The sequence below is a fragment of the Brachyistius frenatus genome, unplaced genomic scaffold, assembly GCF_029030835.1.
Source record: "Brachyistius frenatus isolate BFR_SWC_R1_liver_20210118 unplaced genomic scaffold, ASM2903083v1 Contig_1, whole genome shotgun sequence".
NCBI classification, from domain to species: Eukaryota; Metazoa; Chordata; class Actinopteri; family Embiotocidae; genus Brachyistius; species Brachyistius frenatus.
Genome location: NW_027210600.1, coordinates 91,097 through 111,256, shown reverse-complemented (window position 1 = coordinate 111,256; position 20,160 = coordinate 91,097). Strand labels below are relative to the sequence as shown.

The window sequence follows — 20,160 nt, the reverse complement described above, 5'->3', positions numbered from 1 at the left end:
GATTACACATGAAACCCATGTGATTGATGAAATGAAAACCATGTGAAACCCTGTTAAGTGTTTGGCTCGAGAAGGCAGGGAAGCAGTTAAAGGTATTGCATAAAGGGTTAAGGGGACCCTTAAATTGTAGTCCAAAGAAGGAAGGTGGTAACGGGCAAAGTGGTGCAGAAGTGTGAAGGTCCATCGAGGTCTCCAGTTGAACTGAGGCTCCAAAATAGAAGCTGGACTCCCGTAGCACTCACTGAGATGCAATAATGACCTGGAAACCAGGAGATGGCAGATCTGAGAATATGTAGAGATCTTGATGATTGTGATGAGGTGCAGCTGGTGGCTCCGCCCCCGACTCTGGCACACCTGCAAAACATCACATAAACACAGAAGGGGGGGGGCTGCTCCCAGGGAGACCTGAGGTTACTGCAGGTCACATGATGTTCCAGGATATATACAGCAAACCCATAGGATTGTATGTAAACACATGGGATTATATATAAAACTCTTGTATATTCCCATATACCAATACATACCAGTGTGAAATCCACAGATTACATGTGAAAACCATTGAATATGTGATACAAATCAAGTTTGTTCAAACATGCATTGCAAATATATTAACAAAAATGTCCATAAAAAGCGAAAAAGTGCCCCAAAAATCAGTTGGCAAATAAGTCTCTGCTTTGTCAAGGGTCTTTCTTCTCTGCTGAACCTTTGTGTTGGTCAGTGCTCACATTTCTGCACTTGTTAAAATGTTTTCCACATGTGCTACCACATATTACAACATGTGGAAAACCTTTTTTTTTTTTTCCATGTTATTATATGTTCCAATATGTGGTAAACAGGTGTCCTACATGTGATCACGTGCCCTGTGTGCAAAACATGGGAAACACGTGTGTTTTTATCTGTAAGGGGCAACTCTGAAGCTCACATGCATTCATGAGCATTTTTTTGTCAAAGGAAACATCTTTCATTTTTTAGGTTGTGAGGAGTTCAAGAGAAGGATTCTTATCATTCATTTAAAGTCCAACATTTTTACTTAGTGGTTTGTTAAATATGGACACAGATCTGCCAGGGATTCAAAAAAGAAAGAAAGGAAAGACAGATTTTTAGACAGTAAATAAGACAATTTCCTTATCATAAAAACACTTTTATTATTCACTCATATGCTGCCAAAACAGTATAAAACCACTTGATAATCAAACAACTTCTCACATCAACTTCATTTTTGCAAATTATTGACATTAATACATGAATGTAGGACCTGGTGGGTATGATACAAGGACATTAACCTTGATATTTCCCATTGGACAGACGCTCAGCCGGTTTTCACTTCAGTTACTTCAGATAAATGTCATTAAAGGTGCAATAAAAAATGTTTAAGTTACAAAAACACAATATACTAGTTACATTCAGTGCTTCTAACCAAAACAGATTTTCTGTATACATCAGACCGGCAGCACATCCATCACCACACTCCTTTCTGGGAGAAACTGCACGACAGCAACCATATAAACAGGAAGTTGAGACTTTTCTCCAAACTTCCAATTTAAACTAGCCGGTTTAAATAAATAACTAAATGTTGAGGAGTTGTTTTGTAGCTGGTTGCACCAAAAACTTTGATCTCTGATTTGTTCCACTGCCGTGTCCTAAAATAGATCCTGATAAGAAGACGTCATGGCTCCAAGCTATATGAAGGGAAACTCTGTGAGTTATAATGTAGCTCAGTCAGCTGTCAGAGTAAATGTTAGTTAACTTTTTGTAGAGCAGGTAAGTAAAATATTTCACTGGTAAACTGCTGAACTGGAGACCCAGTAAGGTAAAAGTAGATGTCTGGTTTGGACACCTTTGGCACCTGAGTGAGGTTGTAGCTTGATGCTGGAAGGGTTGCGACTGAACAGGGATCAAATTAAAGTTTGAGATATATCCAGCGTCTTCTACAGCTGGAACAGTGGACATATATTTACTTACTAATCAATTTAACTGGGTAGTTTTCTAATATGGTTTTGCACCATTAAAGTCGAAGACGTGTTTTCTTCCAGAAGAGGGCGCAAACACGTTGCAACCCAAAGTTCCTGGATGTGCAGGTCAGATGTATCTGAGGTCTAAACATTTTTTGAATGTCTTTAAGTGGTTGTGCTGTGCTGTGCTGTCTCTATATAGACCCATCTCTCATAAATTAAAACTTGTAAACTTATAAAAAAAAAAAAATTGTATCTCTGGCCACTCCCGGGCTCTGTAAAACTGTGATTACTCCATTATGTCACTTTTCCAGTTTTAAATAAATAAAAATTAGTGCAACATGAAAAAAGACCCAAAACCCAAATTCACCTCAGAACTAAATTCAAACATCAAACATGTTCTAAATTAAAGAAATGACTGAGTGGGGAGGAGACTGTCCACCTTCACTGGGGCTCCTGATGTTCTTCTCAGGCCATCAAAACTGCTCAGAATGGTTTCCACTGCAGGACAGACACACAATACACACACATGCAGATGTAAACAAACACTGGTTAAATACTAGTTTGTATTGATGGAGATTATTTAATCAAAGATAATTTGATTTTTGTATCAACTTACCGGCACTGACCGCTGTCTTGCTACAAAGAAAATAAATAATAATTACTCTCGTGGACATCAACAGTTCACGTGTCACAGTGATATTAATACAGTAGCCTGCACATGGTTTTATGTCACTGCCACCAAAACACATCTGATCGTCTGTCATATTGGAAGATGGTTACTGTTGGTTTAGCAGCCTGTTTAATGACGGCCTCTAAACTCACCTGAGTACCGGTAGCACCGCATCTTGAACAGGAAGGCCAGCAGTACGACCACAGAGAAGCCACTGGTGAGGTAAAACATCCAGCTGACTGGATCTGAACTCAGGAAACACACAACAGATATTTACCTCTGCTGCCACTTGGTGGTAGCTCACAGTACTGCAGTTTAGTTTCTGGGACTTTTGCTGCGTTCCTGAGCAACACAACACAGGAACTCCAGCTCACACCATGTTTCCCTATGTTTAAGTGTTTGAGTTGTGAGAAACAATGACAACATGGACGGCGTCTAGAAGCCACAAAAGTTGACCATTTTTAGCAAGCTAGCGGGCGGGGAACGTGAAGAGATAATGACAGAGGGAGAAGATGAGGTCGTTGGAACATCAACATTATCCACAGATGCATTGTTTACGTTATAAAGACAAACTCTACCAGACTAAAATTACAATATATTAGATCTAAGGCTGCAGGAAATGAACCTCCATGGGCTCCGCCGTTGTTGAAAACGTAAGCAAACACGTCACAACTTGTGAACTTGGGGCTTTTTGAAAATATTGAGTTCCAATGTCGTGAATCCCACGTCATGATATTGGACTGTAACACTTTAAATACGACCCCATTTGAACGCAGCATTTGTATCGATCCTGCTCACCTTCAACATCCAGGATGAAGCTCTTCCTGATGTGCTCTGTCAGGGACTGATGGGAGACGCTGCATGTAAACTCACTGCCAGAGTTCCTGAGCAAAGCGTGGAGGTAGAAGAAAGCCGACAACGAGTACGTCTTGTCCCGGTTGTGTTTGTGGCTGAAGAACGAGATGTTCTCGAGATCTTTGGGCAGAGGAGCGCCGGCCCTCTGGCCCGACGCCTTCTTTGACCAAACAAACTCCACATCCAGAGGGTAGTAACCCTGCGCCTCACAAACCACCCTCTGCCCCTCGCCCTCCTGCAGCGAGAGAATGGGCCCCACGTTGAGGGAGACACGAGGAGGCTCTGAGGAGAGGAGGGAAAGTAAAAGGAAACTTTGACTACGGTCACTGGGCTGGTTTGTCCAAGAGTCAAATTCTGCTTTCAAACACATTAAATTCTAACTTCTCATTCACATCAGTAGGAAATGTTCCATAAATGTTCCTTCGTGTTGAGATCTGGTCTCAGCTCCCACATTATTTATTTCTGTAACAACATTGTGTAACTTGATTTTTACGAGTAATATCCCGATTGTATATTCTGCATTCTATTCTACAGTCTATAAACTTTCCTTTTGCTTTGATTATTGAAAGCACGGTTCAGGGCGGGAGGTAATGAGCAGCAGGCTGAGGCTGATCCCAGACTGGAGCCTGGGTCGCCTGGATGATGCGTCCTAGCGCATCCAGAGGTTGTATCTTACACATTGTAGATCAAACATGTGAAACAGTAAAATGGTTGGAGAGCAGTTTAAGTGTAAAGCACAAATAAATTGAAGTATCAATTTAAGAGTTGAGCATTTTATCAAAGTTCAAACACTGAAATGAGCAGAGATGCCAGTTGAAGCATGATAAACTGATGTTTTGGTTCAGTTGGATAGCCTCGTCTACGGACATCTGTGGGAAGCAACACAAAATACAGTAGGAATTTTATATTCTTATTCTGTGGGATATTGATATAGCCAATGATCTGGTATATTGTAGCCTATTGTTAAAGTGGCTGTTCTTGCCTTTCAGGCAGTTGGGTGGCCTTTTAAAATGAAGGAGACTAATCCCGGTGTTGTGTCGGAAGCTTTTGAGCAAAAAAGTATGAATCAATATCTCTCTTGCGCGCTCACTCGCTCGCTATGTGCGTGTGCAGGAACCTATAGACGTTAACGGTGGCCTACGAGTGGGCGGCTCTTGTGCGTACTATGGATCTTGGTGGCGCCACTTATGAAAGCCCTAAAAACAAGTGAGTGGACCTTGAATTCAGATTTTGTCCACATGAGACTTTAAATCATCAGACAGCACGAACCATCAGAACCAGTATTTTTTTGCCATGATCTTTATCTCACCTTCGATGTGCAGATTTACGTCCAAACTCGCTAACAGTGCATTCGCTGAAACCGAACAAACGTAGGTCCCTTCACTGGTCATGTTGGCGACGGGGACGGTGTAGGAGGCGTCTCCTACTGCCTGCAGCCCCGGGCCGGACCCACCGGTCCGCTGGGTCTGACCTGAGCGATGGAAAGAGCTGAGGAGTTTCTTCATCGCTCCCTGTTGTCGCCGGTGCCACTCCACGGTGACGTTTGGTCCCTCATGGTCGATACCAAACTGGCAGTGGAGCTCTTTTTTGGCCCCCAGTCGAGCTTTCACTACTGGAGAGTTTGTTTTGATGACCATGGCAACTATGGAAACGTGACAAAGACAGTGGCACAGAGAAACATTTAGGCTTGTATTACACGGAGATGTGTGTTGTGTTCACAGTGTGGAAACCTCAACTCGAGGTTTTGCTCTAAATTTTGACTCAGATTTCAGAATAAAAGCTCACATGAAGTCCCATAACTACAAGTGCTTAACTTAGAATTTATATGTAGTTCTAATTCGACTACGTTTTTTGTGTTTACCTGTTGCAGTAAGAGTCTCTTTGTCCCTGATGGCAGGCCAGCTGCGGTAGTCCTGCTGTGCGGGATGTTGGTCAGACGGGTGTCTGAGGAAGGCGGTGACGGTGAAAAGGTCCTTGATGTGTCTGAGGGTGCAGCTGAACCAGCGGTTGTAGTCCTGGGGCGCCTGGACAGGCCAGTGGATGTGGCCACCCTCACTGTAACTTCGTATTTCACACACCAGCTGATCTGCATTCACCGGCTCCACGTACCTTCGCAGGTCCAACTTAGATCCTGCAACAGATGAAGTACAATAGAATAGAGTAGATTTCAGTCTTCTCTGTCAGTGGGCTGAAGTAACTTACCGGTGAGCAGGAACGTGATGGCGTCAGGATTGACAGGAGCGTCTCCTGTTTGACCAAACTGCAGCATAGCATCTCTGCGGATGTGTTGTGTGTCAGTGTCTCCCTTCGTATTCGGAGACAAACGTTCATCAATGAACTCACAGGGCAGCCAAGGGATCTGATGGGTACAGAGCACACCTGGATCACACACACACACACACACACACACACACACACACACACACACACACACACACACACACACACACACACACACTGAATCAGTAGTCTGTCAACATTTAGTAGGAAGCAGTCATGTTATTCTTGCTGTCTCCATGAGTTTATACTCACCACACGGAAGCTACAAAAACAACACAACCTGCAACGAAGCTTTAAACAGTAACTTACCTGTATAGAGGTACAAGTACACCAGTATCTTTAACATTAAACACATGATTGTTCATTAGTGTGCTCCGCTGTGTTTCTCCTTGTTGCTCGAGCAGCACACCGAAGCTGTTCAGGATACTTTCACTTTCACTTCACAGGAAAAAAAACAACCTGCTTTGCATGCAGCTGACATCAGTAGTGTGGGATATAGCTCTGCTTAGTGCATGTGAGGGCTCATATGCTGTACGCTCAAAATATATACTGACTGTAATCATTGTATAACATTGCTTGTAATATATATTTGCTGTAATCATTGTAGAACACATTGTTTATGCAGGAACTTATCACGTGTACGAAATACGGAAGCACCTACACAGCGTAACTGACCTTTGGGTGTACCGGTTTCAGAACAGGCAAGAGGAGTTCAAGAGTCCAAGTATAGAATAACAACTCCATATATGGTATCGGAAACAGGAACCTGTGGGGGGGTCACGTAGGGTGCAACTCGCTATCAGACAAGAGGGGATGTGGGTCAAACAGTGGAAAAGTACTGAGACAAACATATCATGCAAACGTTCCCTGCCCCATTATATGTAACGCCTCTTCCTATAGTACAGGGGTGGCCAACCAGTCAGAGACTAAGAGCCACATTTTTTACTGTGTTACCGCAAAGAGCCACATCATACACATGGGTACACATGAACATCACCCCATCCCTTCCTCACACACACACACACACACACACACACACACACACACACACACACACACACACACACACACACACACACACACACACACACACACACACACACACACACCTGTGCTCAGCCAAATTTATTGTGTGTCATTATCATGTCACACACCAACATGATAATGACAGACATTGACTCCTACAGTACTAAGACCACAGGCCAGTCATCTTCAACAATGAACATTGTGTGCACTGTCTCACACACACAAACTCTCAGTTCAACAAAGTCCACAAACAAAAACATAATAATTTACAATAGCGTTTTTCACTTACTATGCATGTTGCTTAGTGCGACTTCAGGCATTCCTTGCCTTGAACAATCCTCTTCAAATCTGGCTTGTACTCTGTTGTTGCCACTCGAAGCAACTCTTTCACACGGTGTCAGTCAGAACAGATCGATGCTTTGATTTCACGTGTTTCAGGGTAGAAAACACACTCAGACGTATGTTGACCCAAACATTGACAGTATCTTAAGCGCAGCCCGTTTGACATTGGGGTATTTTTCCATTGGCACACTTTTCCAGAACTCAATGGTCCCTTCCCTTAAAGCAGGTTTCAGTTGGTCCTCCTCACAAAGATCGATCATCTCCAACTCAGCCTCATCTGTGACTAGCGGGGCTTTCAAACAGTCCGTCTCCGCATTAAATGGGTCGACGAGGAACGTAATCTGTGGCCTTTTCAGTTGTAGATCACGGAACCGGATGACAAAGCTTTCGTGCAGGTTTTCAACCAGTGTTGCATATCTGGCTCTTTGCTTATTCAGGGCGGCGCTGGTGACTTGCCCGCTGGCTTTTAGCAGAGTGGGAAAATGCGTTAAATCTCCCTTTTGAATATGCGCCTTGAACAGCTTCAGTTTGTTGACAAACACAAACACACTTTGCAGCAGGTGAGGCAGCATTTTTAACTTACCCTGCAGGGTCAGGTTCAGTCTGTCCAAGTGACACAGCGTGTCGACCAAAAAGGCCAGATCCATAATCCACTCGACGTCCGAGAGCTCGGGATAGTCCTTGTCCTTCTCTTCCATGAACAGTTTCACAGCATCCAAAAGCTCAAAGAAGCGAGCGAGCACCTTGCCTTTGGACAGCCACCTCACAGTGCAGTGCAGCGGCAGGTCACCTGGAGGTCCTTGGTCCAGCTCAGCGATGAGATTCTTCAATTGCCTGTGGTTAAGCGCATGTGTGCGGATGTAGTTGACGATTTCCATCACAGGCTTCATGACGTTGTCTAAATTCAATGATTTAGACACGAGTTGCTCCCTGTGGATGATGCAGTGGAAATTCAAAAACTCGGGAAATGTTTGGTCAGCTTTGCACAGCCCCACAAGTCCGTTCACAGATCCGGTCACGGCCGGCGCTGCTCCATCCGTGGCTATTGCAGTTAGCTTCGGTATGGGCAGATTTGCTTTCGCAAATGCAGCCATCATTGTTTCTTTCACATTGTTGGACTTGGGCTCCTGCGAGTACAAAGCCAATATGTGTCAGCCCCCAGTCCTGCGTGTTCTTTAATGAGGCAATAGGAGAAGATCTCAGGCTCCAAAATATTTATTTAACAGCAGCAGAATAATCAGTTTACAGAGCTCTGGGTCCAGACTATGTTTCCCTGACCGCAACAAAGTATGTGTCAGTTCACGAAGTCTGACCTCCTGACTTTCCCTGACCCAGTCTTCTTATAGTCCAGACACCAAAAAGTCACGTGTATTGATGTGTCCTTTGTTGATTGGAGGAGGTCGTGGTTGTCTTCCTTCACACCCTGAAGTCCATCCTGAAGACAGCCGTCTGTTCCTGTTTATGCCTCAAAGAACAACAGTATGTGACCCCACAGGTTGCCGACCCCCTCCTGTGACCTTCTGGTTTGGCCCAGTACTTTCACTCTCATTCACAAACACAGCCTTCACAACCTTGTCTACACCTTCATTCACAACCACAGCCTTTCGTCTACCCCTTAGGATTAATAGTTGATAATACGACCTATATATAATTAATATGATATGGCATATATATATGTTGTATTATTGTAAACATAACCTAACACAGAATCGCACAACATCTATGCCACGGGTTCTGTCTTTTAATGGCACAACATCAAGGAGTTCTTCTTTGATCACACAATCTTTTGACACAGACCGTGCAAATATTGCCAGCTGAGGCTCATCTTGTACGTCACAACTCTCATCTTGTACGTCACAACTCTCGTCTTGTACGTCACAACTCTCATCTTGTACGTCACAACTCTCATCTTGTACGTCACAACTCTCATCTTGTACGTCACAACTCTCATCTTGTACGTCACAACTCTCATCCAACGCGACACTAAAATACTCACATGCTTGAAGGTCAGAGTGCAACTGTGATTCAATAGCCGTGTTAATGTCCGATATCCTGTGTTCAACAGTGTGGCGGGACAGTTGGACGTCTGATACCATTCGTTTTAGTTTGTCGTTTTCAGGAGACAAGATTTCAACAACGTCACTGAGGCATTTTTTAACGAACTCCCCTTCATTAAATGGGTTTGTAGCCCGTGCAATGCTCCAAGCCAGTTGATACGATGCAAGCGTGACAGTCTCTGAGTGCTTTGTAATTTTTTGGAAAAACTGTACCTGCTTTTCTGCCTGACTTTTCAAAGTGTCCAACTCGTGCTTGCGAAGTTCAGTCCCTTTTGGAAATCCCTGGTCGATGTTAGTGATGGAGTGAGCTGAAGTGGCGCTGAAGATTTGAAGCTTTGAAATGCGCTAATGACGTCTGACATATCAGGCAGAATGTTGATATGAACGTAAAAGAGCCGCATGAAACCAGGCAAAGAGCCGCATGCGGCTCGGGAGCCGCGGGTTGGCCACCCCTGATATAGTATAAATGTGTGTGCCAGAAAGCGGGAAGTTAGACTCCAACAGAGACCTCTGGTTGATGCTGTGTTGCTGAATAAAAGACAACTTGATAACTATATTGCCTGAAAGACTCTCTATCAACAGACTCGGGGAAACCAAGCGGTGGTTTCAACAGTAGACGCGCAGACACATTAATCACATGAAACTATGATGAAAATATTAAGTTTCCTGTCCATAATATATGTTATAAAACGGTAGTAGGTTAACCAGGACGTGTTTGTGTTCTACATATTGTTCAGTTCGTTAAAAACATTGTTTTAAATGTCTCTCCTGCTTCAACCAGACAAACCTGGGCCAGCCACCCATGCACACACAGTTACCCCTTAGGGCACGGGGCGTCGCACACACACAATTGTGTCACTGTCCTCAATGGGATTTTCCATTAAAGTAGTCCATTTCCTCGCCCATTAGCCTAGCCTTTATCTAACTCTAACCTGAAAACCAAACTTTAAACCCTCAAACAGCAGGCTGGATCCTTGGCAACCTCTAATTCAGTACCAACAGTGACAAATGTACCCTGGGTTAGAGTGTATTACATCTTTGTTCCACACCGGGATATTAAAACATGTAAACACATCTGGTCCAAGTAAAAGTCTGTTGAGAGAATATCATTTGAAAGCAGAGGATTTTGAAACGTCGACAAGTTTTACAAGAAGCTTTGATTTCACTTTTTGCTGCAGAGTTGAGAGTGGATGTAAAAGACAGGAGGCAAACGTTTCAAGAAATACACCTAAAGATGCTCTAATGTTCAAAGATGCTGTTACGCCCCCTGACGTCATTATGCCTCTTTTTAGAAGAGAGCTGTGTGTTTGTGTTTCAGGTCTGCCATGCCCCCTCCTGATTGCTGAAACTGTTATGTGGTGGGTGTTTTTCCAGGACCCAAATGCAAGCTCACAGACTGGAGGTATCAGTTCCAAAGTACAGTCTTTATTGTAAACAAACAACAAACCAAAAGGTGGCACCGAGCGTGTCCACTTGCGTCCAGTCAGGAGGGCAACTCGACCGACAGCTCCAGGGGGACACGGCTGACAGGGCAGCCGGCAGACCAGCGGAAGGGACGGCGTCAACAATCCTCCGAGCCGGGAGGGCAACTCCACCGACTGGTGATTTTGACCGGGATATCCGCAGGAGACACAGAGACCGGAGGAACGGGAACGGGACTGACGGAGGACGGACGGAGAGCAGACGGAGGACGGACGGGTGACTAGTAGTGATGTTACGAGATGTGCCGACGCTACGAAGCGTGTGTCGAGTAACGGAGGGGGCGTGTCCTCGAAGCGCGTGTCGAGGCTTGCTTCATTTAGGGGAGGAGACAAAAATGATGACGTCCGAAGCCTCGCTGCCGGCTGTACCACGTGACTGCTTCGGGAAGTGGTTCAGGTGTTGCCGGGAGGTTTGACAGCAATATAAACCCCTCAGGCTCCGTTCAAAATGTGGGTTGTTGGTGGAGAGTTGAGGTCAGTTGAGAGTTTGGATAGTTTGGAGAGTTTAGAGAGAGAGAGAGAGAGAGAGAGATAGTTTGGAGATGTAGGAGAGTGAGGAGAGAAGGAGGTGATAAGATGGAGCCAGCTAGGAAGAGGAGGATTTCCCCTGTGTGGGAACACTTTGATTTAATAACTCCTAATAAGGTAAATCTAACTCTATTTCAGACACATTAGGTTTGCTTATCAAGAACTGTATTTTTCACAGTTTCTTATTTTATTCAAAGGTGAGGTGTTTATTGTGCTCCAAGGAGTTGGGGTACAATAACAACACCTCATCCATGCTGAGGCGTTACCGTGCCTTGCATGAGAATAAGGAGGAAACTGGAGCTTCACCCAGCCAAGGTAAGTCATTACAATATTACAAATGCACCATCACAATTTTTCCCTGTTCACTTTTGTTTATTGTGCAAATAAAGACAGGTAACAGACACTGTATTTATTCTCTTTTAACCAGCCACCAGAAAACAAGAGCTGGATGAAGCCCTCGTCTCCATGATAGTGAAGGACACACAGCCCTTCAGTATTGTGGATGATGTTGGATTCAGGGCATTTGTGTCCAAACTGGATCCTAATTATGTCCTCCCTACAAGGCAGGTATGTATGGGTGCATGCATGAAACAAATGAGTACTTTATTGTGTCTCACAGTTCAGCACTATATATTTTTTCCTTGAGGCTCTGAAGGCCATGGTGGAGGCCAAGTATGAGTCAGCTAAGGAGAAGGAGAAGACTAAAGTGGAAAAGGTGGCTGCTGTTAGCCTTACTTCGGACATGTGGACATCCACAAAACCAAAAACTGTTGAGAAACTGTTATTTCTGAATAAAAATGAATAAAATGTCCCCTGTCCTGTACATCATTGTCCAAGTTAAACAAGCATATTCAGTCCCCTCTTCCTAGTTCCACAAGCACTTCCACTGTCCTCTGCCTGCTTAAGCCCATGACATTTTCCTAAAGTGACAGAAAAACATGATTACACAACCTGCCATATCATATGATACTACCATTTTGGGAAAATTTACACACAGAATACATTCAAAAAATATTTTATTATGCATATATGTGATCATTTACGTACAGAAATTATTTGGTCATACATTTCTGTAATTCATAGTCATTCCCAACAGCCATAACAGACACAAACATTCAATGCATCACATGTGGTTCAGATACAGCTGCCTGTCATTATACACTCAGACAGTAGGTGGTTTCGTGTTCACATGAAGCTTCGAGAAATGAACCCTTTCTGGAACCAACTGGCTGAAGTGGTTCGATGCCTCATGAGGCTTCATCTCACCATCACTAGTGACTAACAAAATGAACCGACAACCAGGGAGATGCAGCACACCTGCAGGTGGTGATCAGGGGTGAGTGGCTGCATCTGCTGGGACCGGTGAGGGGCGTGGCCACGGGAGGTGAGGGGCGTGGCCACGGACAAAGACAGGGGACACGGGAGGAGAGGTGATCGGGGGCAAAACGGAGGAAAAAAATGGACTCCTGACAGAAACACCCACACCTGAGAGTCCTCAATTGATCAGTGGAGCTGCATATCAACCCCAGATCCTGTGCTACTCTTCTCTCTTCTGATTTTCTCCTTGCATGTTGCTGCTGCTGCCGCTGAGAGTTGCTACTGCCGTACCTGGGGCATCGACAACAGAGCTGTTGTTTTTGGTGAAGCTGTTGTAGGGGTGCTCTGCCAGTTATTTTGGTACTTCCTGTTTTCTCCCGTTTTGTGGCTAGGTAGGGAGCTCAGGATTGTTTTTCTGTTTATTTCCATAGGCCAGCTGAACTTTTCTTTTCTAGTTAGAGTGGGAGTTTTGTTTATCGTTTTGGCCTTTGAGATCCTGATGTCATCGCTTCCCAGGTAGTTGGGTTTTGTTTTTGTTTACTTTTACTTTGTGAATAAATGTCATTGATTGCAGCTGCCTTATCTTGTTCATTTCTGTCAAACCTTTTGCCAGTTGTTTTATCACCAGTTATGTTACTTCCTGTGTACTCCTAGGCACACCAAATAGGCCGTAACAGATGTATTAAAAACTCTGCTCCGAATAGTCATCTATGTTTTCTCATTATGAAAACTTGACTTTATACATTTAGAAATTCCCTAAAATGTAATCTTCACCCCCTTCTTCAATGAAAAATCCTGAATACATGAACATGCAAACACTTTTTATTTCAAAGGTTTAACCACTAAAGCACAATATGTCTCAGTGTTTGTGCAATGCCTGTCAGATGTAAACTCATGTAACATAATTGTGATGTCACAGATCCTGCTCGCAGTTACACACCTCCAAACTGAGCTGTGAAACTTTCCTCTTTTGAAATAGATTTTTTTTAGAGGAGGGCTTTAAAGATGCCCTAAAGATCCAATGTAGGAATAAAGGTCTTTAGACACCAAAGGTGTGACGAATAAATGCCGCAAAAATGCTAAAGTCAGTTAACATTGACCCTGCTCAGGATGAAGCAGGTATAGATCATGGTTGGATGGATAAATTAGAAGGAAAGAAAACAAATGTCTGGAGTATAAATTGTGCTGTTAGATTATACATGTAAATCAAAAAACATTATTAGCGGATTTTTTTTTCACAGTAACGAGTTCACGTAATAGAAATGTATGTAAGTACCATTAAGCAATGCCAGCTATAGCTGTAATCTTGTTTTGACCTGAGGTTTAACAAGAAAAAAAGTAGTATAACGATCTCATGAAGTATGTTTTGATGTAACAAGGCTTCAAGAAAGCAGCAACTCTGAGGCTTTCTTACATTTAAGAGCATTTGATGTCAAAGGAAGTTTGATAAACCGGTTTCAGTATTTGGGTAATGAGAAGTTCAAGTGAAGGATTCTTATCTTTCATTTAAAGTCCAAAATTTTACTTCGTGCTTTGTTAAATATGGACACAGATCTGCCAGGGAATAAAAAAAAAGAAAGAAAAGACATTTTAGACAGGAAATCCCTTAAAGAGGAGTTTTTTTTTCCCTCTTAACTTATGTGGGAATTGTTGAATTGTTGGGTTTCTCTGTATAATATTGTAAAGTCTTGCTGTAAGGACTTTAATGTGTTAAGTGCCATGAAATAACCTGTGTTGTGATTTGGCGCTATATAGATAAAATTGAATTGAATTGAAATAAGACAATTTCCCCCTCCCAAAAAAACTTTTATTATTCACTCATATGCTGCCAAAATAGTCTAAAAACCATTTGATAATCAAACAACTTCTCAAATTGACTTAATTATTGCAAAACATGGTATTAAATTATTGATCTCAATCAATGAATGCAGAACCTTCAGATACATTTATTTAAAGGTATCCAGTATGATAAACAATGTTCGAGTTTCAAATAAATACATGTGTAATATTCTCGTGATATTTAATGCTTCTAACCAAAACACATTCTCCATCATCATGTTCCTTTCTGGGACATAACGGCCCCTCAAACTGCACCGACAGCAACCGTATAAACAGGAAGTTGAGACTTTTCTCCAAACTTCTAATTTAAACTAACCGATTTAAATAAATAACTAAATGTTGAGGAGTTGTTTTGTAGCTGGTTGCACCAAAAACTTTGATCTCTGATTTGTTCCACTGCCGTGTCCTAAAATAGATCCTGATAAGAAGACGTCATGGCTCCAAGCTATATGAAGGGAAACTCTGAGTTATAGTGTAGCTCAGTCAGCTGTCAGAGTAAATGTTAGCTCACTATTTATAGAGCTGGACTGAAAAGTTAAATATTTTATTGGTAATTTGCTGAACTGGAGACCCAGTAAGGTCAAATTAGATGTCTAGTTTGGACACCTTTGGCACCTGAGTGAGGTTGTAGCTTGATGCTGGAAGGGTTGCGACTGAACAGGGATCAAATTAAAGTTTGAGATATATCCAGCGTCTTCTACAGCTGGAACAGTGGACATATATTTACTTACTAATCAATTTAACTGGGTCGTTTTCTAATATTTTGGTTTTGCACTGGTTTTTTAACATTCAAATCTATGACGAGTTTCATTTGTTTTCTACCAGAAGTGGGAACAAATGTGTTGCAAGCAAGCGGCGACCAGCAGTGACGTCACCCGTTGGTTTGTGAACGTTATGAAGCCTCAAGTTCAGATTTTGTCCGGCGCCATCTCGCTAGTTCAGAGCGGTTTGGAGCAGGAAGTGACCATATTTGGACGAGCTGGGGGGAGGAGCGGTGAATCTGACTGATCTGATTGGAAACCCGGCGATACTACATCCCGCCCACCGATAGATGTAACCTGACTGAACTACAGGCCTGTCAATCAAACAGACACGCCCCCAAAACACACCTTTTGAAGCTTATTTTATAATTAATGAGGGATTATTTTCAGCTGGACGGACTAGTAAACTAATAAGAAGGAGAAACTTTAGCAAACGAAACCGAGATACCTCATGAAGAAATTGTATTAAAGTTGAATGGGAGTCTATTGCAGGTTAATGCATCAATCGGCCTCAGCCGGAAGCTACGTCCACTTTTATATATAGTCTATGGTTGCAAGCCGAAGTTACTGGATGTGCCGGTCTGATGTATCTGTGAGGTCTAATAACGTGTTGAATGTATTTATGTACTCATAAGAAAATGCCAAAGTCGATTCCTGCTTTGTTCGCTAGCTCACAATCTTTTGCTTTCGTTGGAGTTCTGCATTGATTGTTTGTGCAACACCGCCCCCTGCAGATCAGGAATGAGCATCATGTTGTATGCAGGTGCAGCAAAAGCATTGCTCCATAGCACTCCTGGTGGTCAAAAACAATAATAGATATCTGCAATTGCTGCATTATCAGCCATTTCCAGTTTTTAAATTAAATCAAAATTAGTGGAACATGAAAAAAGACAATCAGCTTCACAGACACCCAAATTCACCCCAAAACTAAATTCAAACATCAAACATGTTCTAAATTAAAGAAATGACTGAGTGGGGAGGAGACTGTCCACCTTCACTGGGGCTCCTGATGTTCTTCTCAGGCCATCAAAGCTGCTCAGAATGGTTTCCTCTGCAGGACAGACACACAAAACACACACATGCAGATGTAAACAAACACAGGTTAAATACTAGTTTGTATTGATGGAGATGATTTAATCAAAGATCATTTGATTTTCATATCAGCTTACCCGCACTGACCGCTGTCTTGCTACAAAGAAAATAAATAATAATTACTCTCGTGGACATCAACAGTTCACGTGTCACAGTGATATTAATACAGTAGCCTGCACATGGTTTTATGTCACTGCCACCAAAACACATCTGATCGTCTGTCATATTGGAAGATGGCTACTGTTGGTTTAGCAGCCTGTTTAATGACGGCCTCTAAACTCACCTGAGTACAGGTAGCGCAGCATCACAAACAAGAAGGCCAGCAGTGCGACAACAGTGAAGCCACCTGTGAGGTAAAACATCCAGCTGACTGGATCTGAAGCAGGAAACACACAACAGATATTTAACTCTGCTGCCACTTGGTGGTAGCTCACAGTACTGCAGTTTAGTTTCTGGGACTTTGTATCGATCCTGCTCACCTTCAATATTCAGGATGAAGCTCTTCCTGATGGGCATTCTCAGGGACTGATGGGAGACGCTGCATGTAAACTGTCTGCCCGAGTCCCTGAGCGAAGCCTGGAGATAGAAGAAAGCCGACACCATGTACGTTTTGTCCCGGTTGTGTTTGTGGCTGGACAGCAAGATGTTCTCGAGATTCTCGGGCAGAGGAGCGCCGACCCTCTGGCCCGACGCCGCCGGGTCCTGCTTCGACCAAACAAACTCCACATCCAGAGGGTAGTAACCCTGCGCCTCACAAACCACCTTCTGGCTCTCGCCCTCCTGCAGCGAGAGAATGGGCCCCACGTTGAGGGAGACACGAGGAGGCTCTGAGGACAGGAGGGAAAGTAAAAGGAAACTTTGACTACGGTCACTGGGCTGGTTTGTCCAAGAGTCAAATTCTGCTTTCAAACACATCAATTTTATAATCTCTCATTCACATCAGTAAGAAATGGTCCATAAATGTTCCTTCGTGTTGAGATCTGATCTCAGCTCCCACATTATTTAACAAACCTGCAGGTGTCTGTGAAGTCACTTAAAAAGGACCAACAGAGAATTTTTTGGGTGCTATATTTTACATATAACCTTTTCTCTTGCATTTGTTATTTATAAAAACATATATCATCTTCGATACAATGAATGTTGGATAGTCTTTTGCTGCATAACAGACAATAACACATAGTAATAAATAAAACATAAATAATACATAACCATTTCTGTCCTCTGACTTGGGAACTCAAACCAATTGGGTTGCAAAGTGGGCGGAGCTATTTTGGGCCAGTACTTCCAGAAGTTAAAGACCAATTTATCCAACCCGGTATCACGGCAAAACGTGAAATAGACACGCTTTGGCCTGTCATGGTGTGACAGTTACACATTTTCCTGTAGTGGATGAAAATGCCTCGTGATTTGCAAAAAAATAAAACTTATAGCTAAAACACATGGTTGGCGTTAGGAAACAAAAAACAACTCAACAATACCGTTGTCACCTCCTGGATTCGAGCCTTACCGCACCGCGTGGCAGTCCGCGACTAATACCGCCAAAACCTTGGTCACATGATCCCGGGTCACATGATATCCACGCGTGTGTAAGTTTTACGCTTTCAAAACGTGTAACTGTCACGCTCAGATAGGCCGAAGTGTGGCTATTTCACGTTTTGCTGTGATAAGAAATGTTGGGGGAGCCACAGTTAGAGCACCAACGTGTGGCTTGGGTCGGCTTGAATAATATCCAGTTCCATCATCAACCAAATACTCAACAACTTCCTTAAAAATGAACTGCTTCTTCAGTAGAATCAGAGGTACAAGCTTACGTTTGTGAAGTTTTAGAGAAAGAGGTTAACTACAACTCCCAAAGCAGCCAAATGTTCAAAGGTTTAGTCTTCTCTGTAGTTTGAAAAAAAAAAAAAGATCCTTTTTGTCCATGACAGCTAATTCAATCTCTTCCACTGATTAATACCATTATCAGGTGAAAGCTCCTAAAAAGCTAGTAAGTGGACCTTGAATCCAGACAAACAGCTAAAAATATCAGACAGCATGAACACTGTGAACTAGTATTTTCTGCCATGACCTATGACCCCTCTGATCTTTTTCTCACCTTCGATGTGCAGATTTATGTCCAGACTCACGGACAGCGGATTCACTGCCACCGAACAAATGTAGGTTCCTTCACTGCTCATCTTGGTGAAGGGGAGGGTGTAGGAGGCGTCTCCTCCTGCGAGGGCCTTCAGCCCTACTCCGGTCCCCTCCGTCTTCCCCGAGCGGCTGGTATGGCCAAAGAGTTTCTTCCTCTCTCCACGCTGTTGCCAGTGCCACTCCACGGTGACGTTTGGTCCCCTGTGGTCGATACCAAACTGGCAGTGGAGCTTCATTTGGGACCCCAGGCCAGCTTTTACTGCAGGAGACTGTGTTTTGATGACCATGGCAACTATGGAAAGAGTTGGGACAAAGACAAGCTTGTGTTACATATGGGGTAGATTGGGTTGTGCTCACTGTCTGACACCTCACAACTTGAGCTGTTGCTTTGCCTTTTTGCTCAGATTTCAGAATAAAAGCGTCCCATGATGTTCATTATTATCAAAACTACTCAGCCCCTTCCACCCTGGATGCCTCTAAACTGGGAACAGTTCATATCCCAACTAAAAACACAAATGGATGTTACCAAGTGTATGAAATGGATGTAGCCTTGTTGTGCTTCATTTATGTAGCATCAAATTTGGTACAGTTGCAGTTGAGATGTTTTAAAACAGGTTCAAAAACATCACTGTCATTATTTGGTGTCGGTATAAGGCTTTTTATTTACTCTCCTATTTGTAGTTTTCATTAGATGGAAGTATAATCTGAGATCTGGTGTTTTTCAGATTTCACTCTGGCCTGGTGACATTTTATCATATAGCCCAGGTCTTAGGCGCTATATGGGTTAACCTAGAATAAATAAATACATACATACCTACATGAATACATACATATATATGTGTGTATATATATATATATATATAGTAATTCAAAAAATCTACGATAATTGTGTTTACCTGTTGTAGTAAGAGTCTCTTTGTCCCTGATGGCAGGCCAGCTGCGGTAGTCCTGCTCTCCTGGGGGATGTTGGTCAGACGGGTGTCTGAGGAAGGTGGTGACGGTGAAAAGGCCTTCGCTGTGTCTGAGGGTGCAGCTGAACCAGTGGTTGTAGTCCTGGGGCGCCTGGACAGGCCAGCGGATGAAGAGGCCCTCTGTACTGTACCTGCGTATGTCACACACCAGCTGATCTGCATTCACCGCCTCCACGTACCTTCGCAGGTCCAACTTAGATCCTGCAACAGATGAAGTACAATAGAATAGAGTAGATTTCAGTCTTCTCTGTCAGTGGGCTGAAGTAACTTACCGGTGAGCAGGAACGTGATGGCGTCAGGATTGACAGGAGCGTCTCCTGTTTGACCAAACTGCAGCATAGCATCTCTGTGGATGTGTTGTGTCTCTGTGTGCCCCTCCTCATTTAAAAACACGCGTTCATCAGAGAACCTACAGGGCAGCCAAGGGATCTGATGGGTACAGAGCACACCTGGATCACACACACACACACACACACACACACACACACACACACACACACACACTGAATCAGTAGTCTGTCAACATTTAGTAGGAAGCAGTCATGTTATTCTTGCTGTCTCCATGAGTTTATACTCACCACACGGAAGCTACAAAAACAACACAACCTGCAACGAAGCTTTAAACAGTAACTTACCTGTATAGAGGTACAAGTACACCAGTATCTTTAACATTAAACACATGATTGTTCATTAGTGTGCTCCGCTGTGTTTCTCCTTGTTGCTCGAGCAGCACACCGAAGCTGTTCAGGATACTTTCACTTTCACTTCACAGGAAAAAAAAACAACCTGCTTTGCATGCAGCTGACATCAGTAGACGCATTATCAAATTAAACTGACAAAATATTTCGACATG

At 43.3% G+C, this 20,160-nt stretch overlaps 2 protein-coding genes across 2 annotated transcripts; both read right to left on the bottom strand.

Moving 5' to 3' along the window:
* Positions 1–2,202: 2,202 nt before the first annotated feature.
* LOC138620778 (tapasin-like) lies at positions 2,203–6,187 on the bottom strand. Its single transcript, XM_069698715.1, has 8 exons — positions 6,070–6,187; positions 5,683–5,859; positions 5,342–5,611; positions 4,790–5,122; positions 3,424–3,762; positions 2,778–2,870; positions 2,572–2,591; positions 2,203–2,453 (listed from the first exon to the last, which is right to left on the bottom strand). Exons 1-8 carry the CDS (start codon positions 6,113–6,115, stop codon positions 2,439–2,441), a joined length of 1,293 nt encoding a protein of 430 aa, XP_069554816.1. The 5' UTR covers positions 6,116–6,187; the 3' UTR covers positions 2,203–2,438.
* LOC138620086 (tapasin-like) lies at positions 2,203–20,060 on the bottom strand. Its single transcript, XM_069697439.1, has 9 exons — positions 19,943–20,060; positions 19,580–19,756; positions 19,233–19,508; positions 18,299–18,628; positions 16,683–17,030; positions 16,487–16,579; positions 16,281–16,300; positions 16,104–16,162; positions 2,203–2,416 (listed from the first exon to the last, which is right to left on the bottom strand). Exons 1-8 carry the CDS (start codon positions 19,986–19,988, stop codon positions 16,148–16,150), a joined length of 1,305 nt encoding a protein of 434 aa, XP_069553540.1. The 5' UTR covers positions 19,989–20,060; the 3' UTR covers positions 2,203–2,416; positions 16,104–16,147.
* Positions 20,061–20,160: the final 100 nt, after the last annotated feature.

What these genes read in the sequence shown, in the direction of transcription:
- LOC138620086 (XM_069697439.1), bottom strand. Translation starts at nt 19,988, where the DNA reads ATGTGTTTAATGTTAAAGATACTGGTGTACTTGTACCTCTATACAG. An exon ending in CATCACGTTCCTGCTCACCG is followed by an intron (nt 19,509 to 19,579) that starts GTAAGTTACTTC and finishes CATCTGTTGCAG; the next exon opens with GATCTAAGTTGGACCTGCGA. An exon ending in GCTGCGCTACCTGTACTCAG is followed by an intron (nt 16,301 to 16,486) that starts GTGAGTTTAGAG and finishes TTTTCTTTGTAG; the next exon opens with CAAGACAGCGGTCAGTGCGG.
- LOC138620778 (XM_069698715.1), bottom strand. Translation starts at nt 6,115, where the DNA reads ATGTGTTTAATGTTAAAGATACTGGTGTACTTGTACCTCTATACAG. An exon ending in GTACTTGTACCTCTATACAG is followed by an intron (nt 5,860 to 6,069) that starts GTAAGTTACTGT and finishes TGTGTGATCCAG; the next exon opens with GTGTGCTCTGTACCCATCAG. An exon ending in CTTCATCCTGGATGTTGAAG is followed by an intron (nt 2,871 to 3,423) that starts GTGAGCAGGATC and finishes TCCTGAGTTCAG; the next exon opens with ATCCAGTCAGCTGGATGTTT.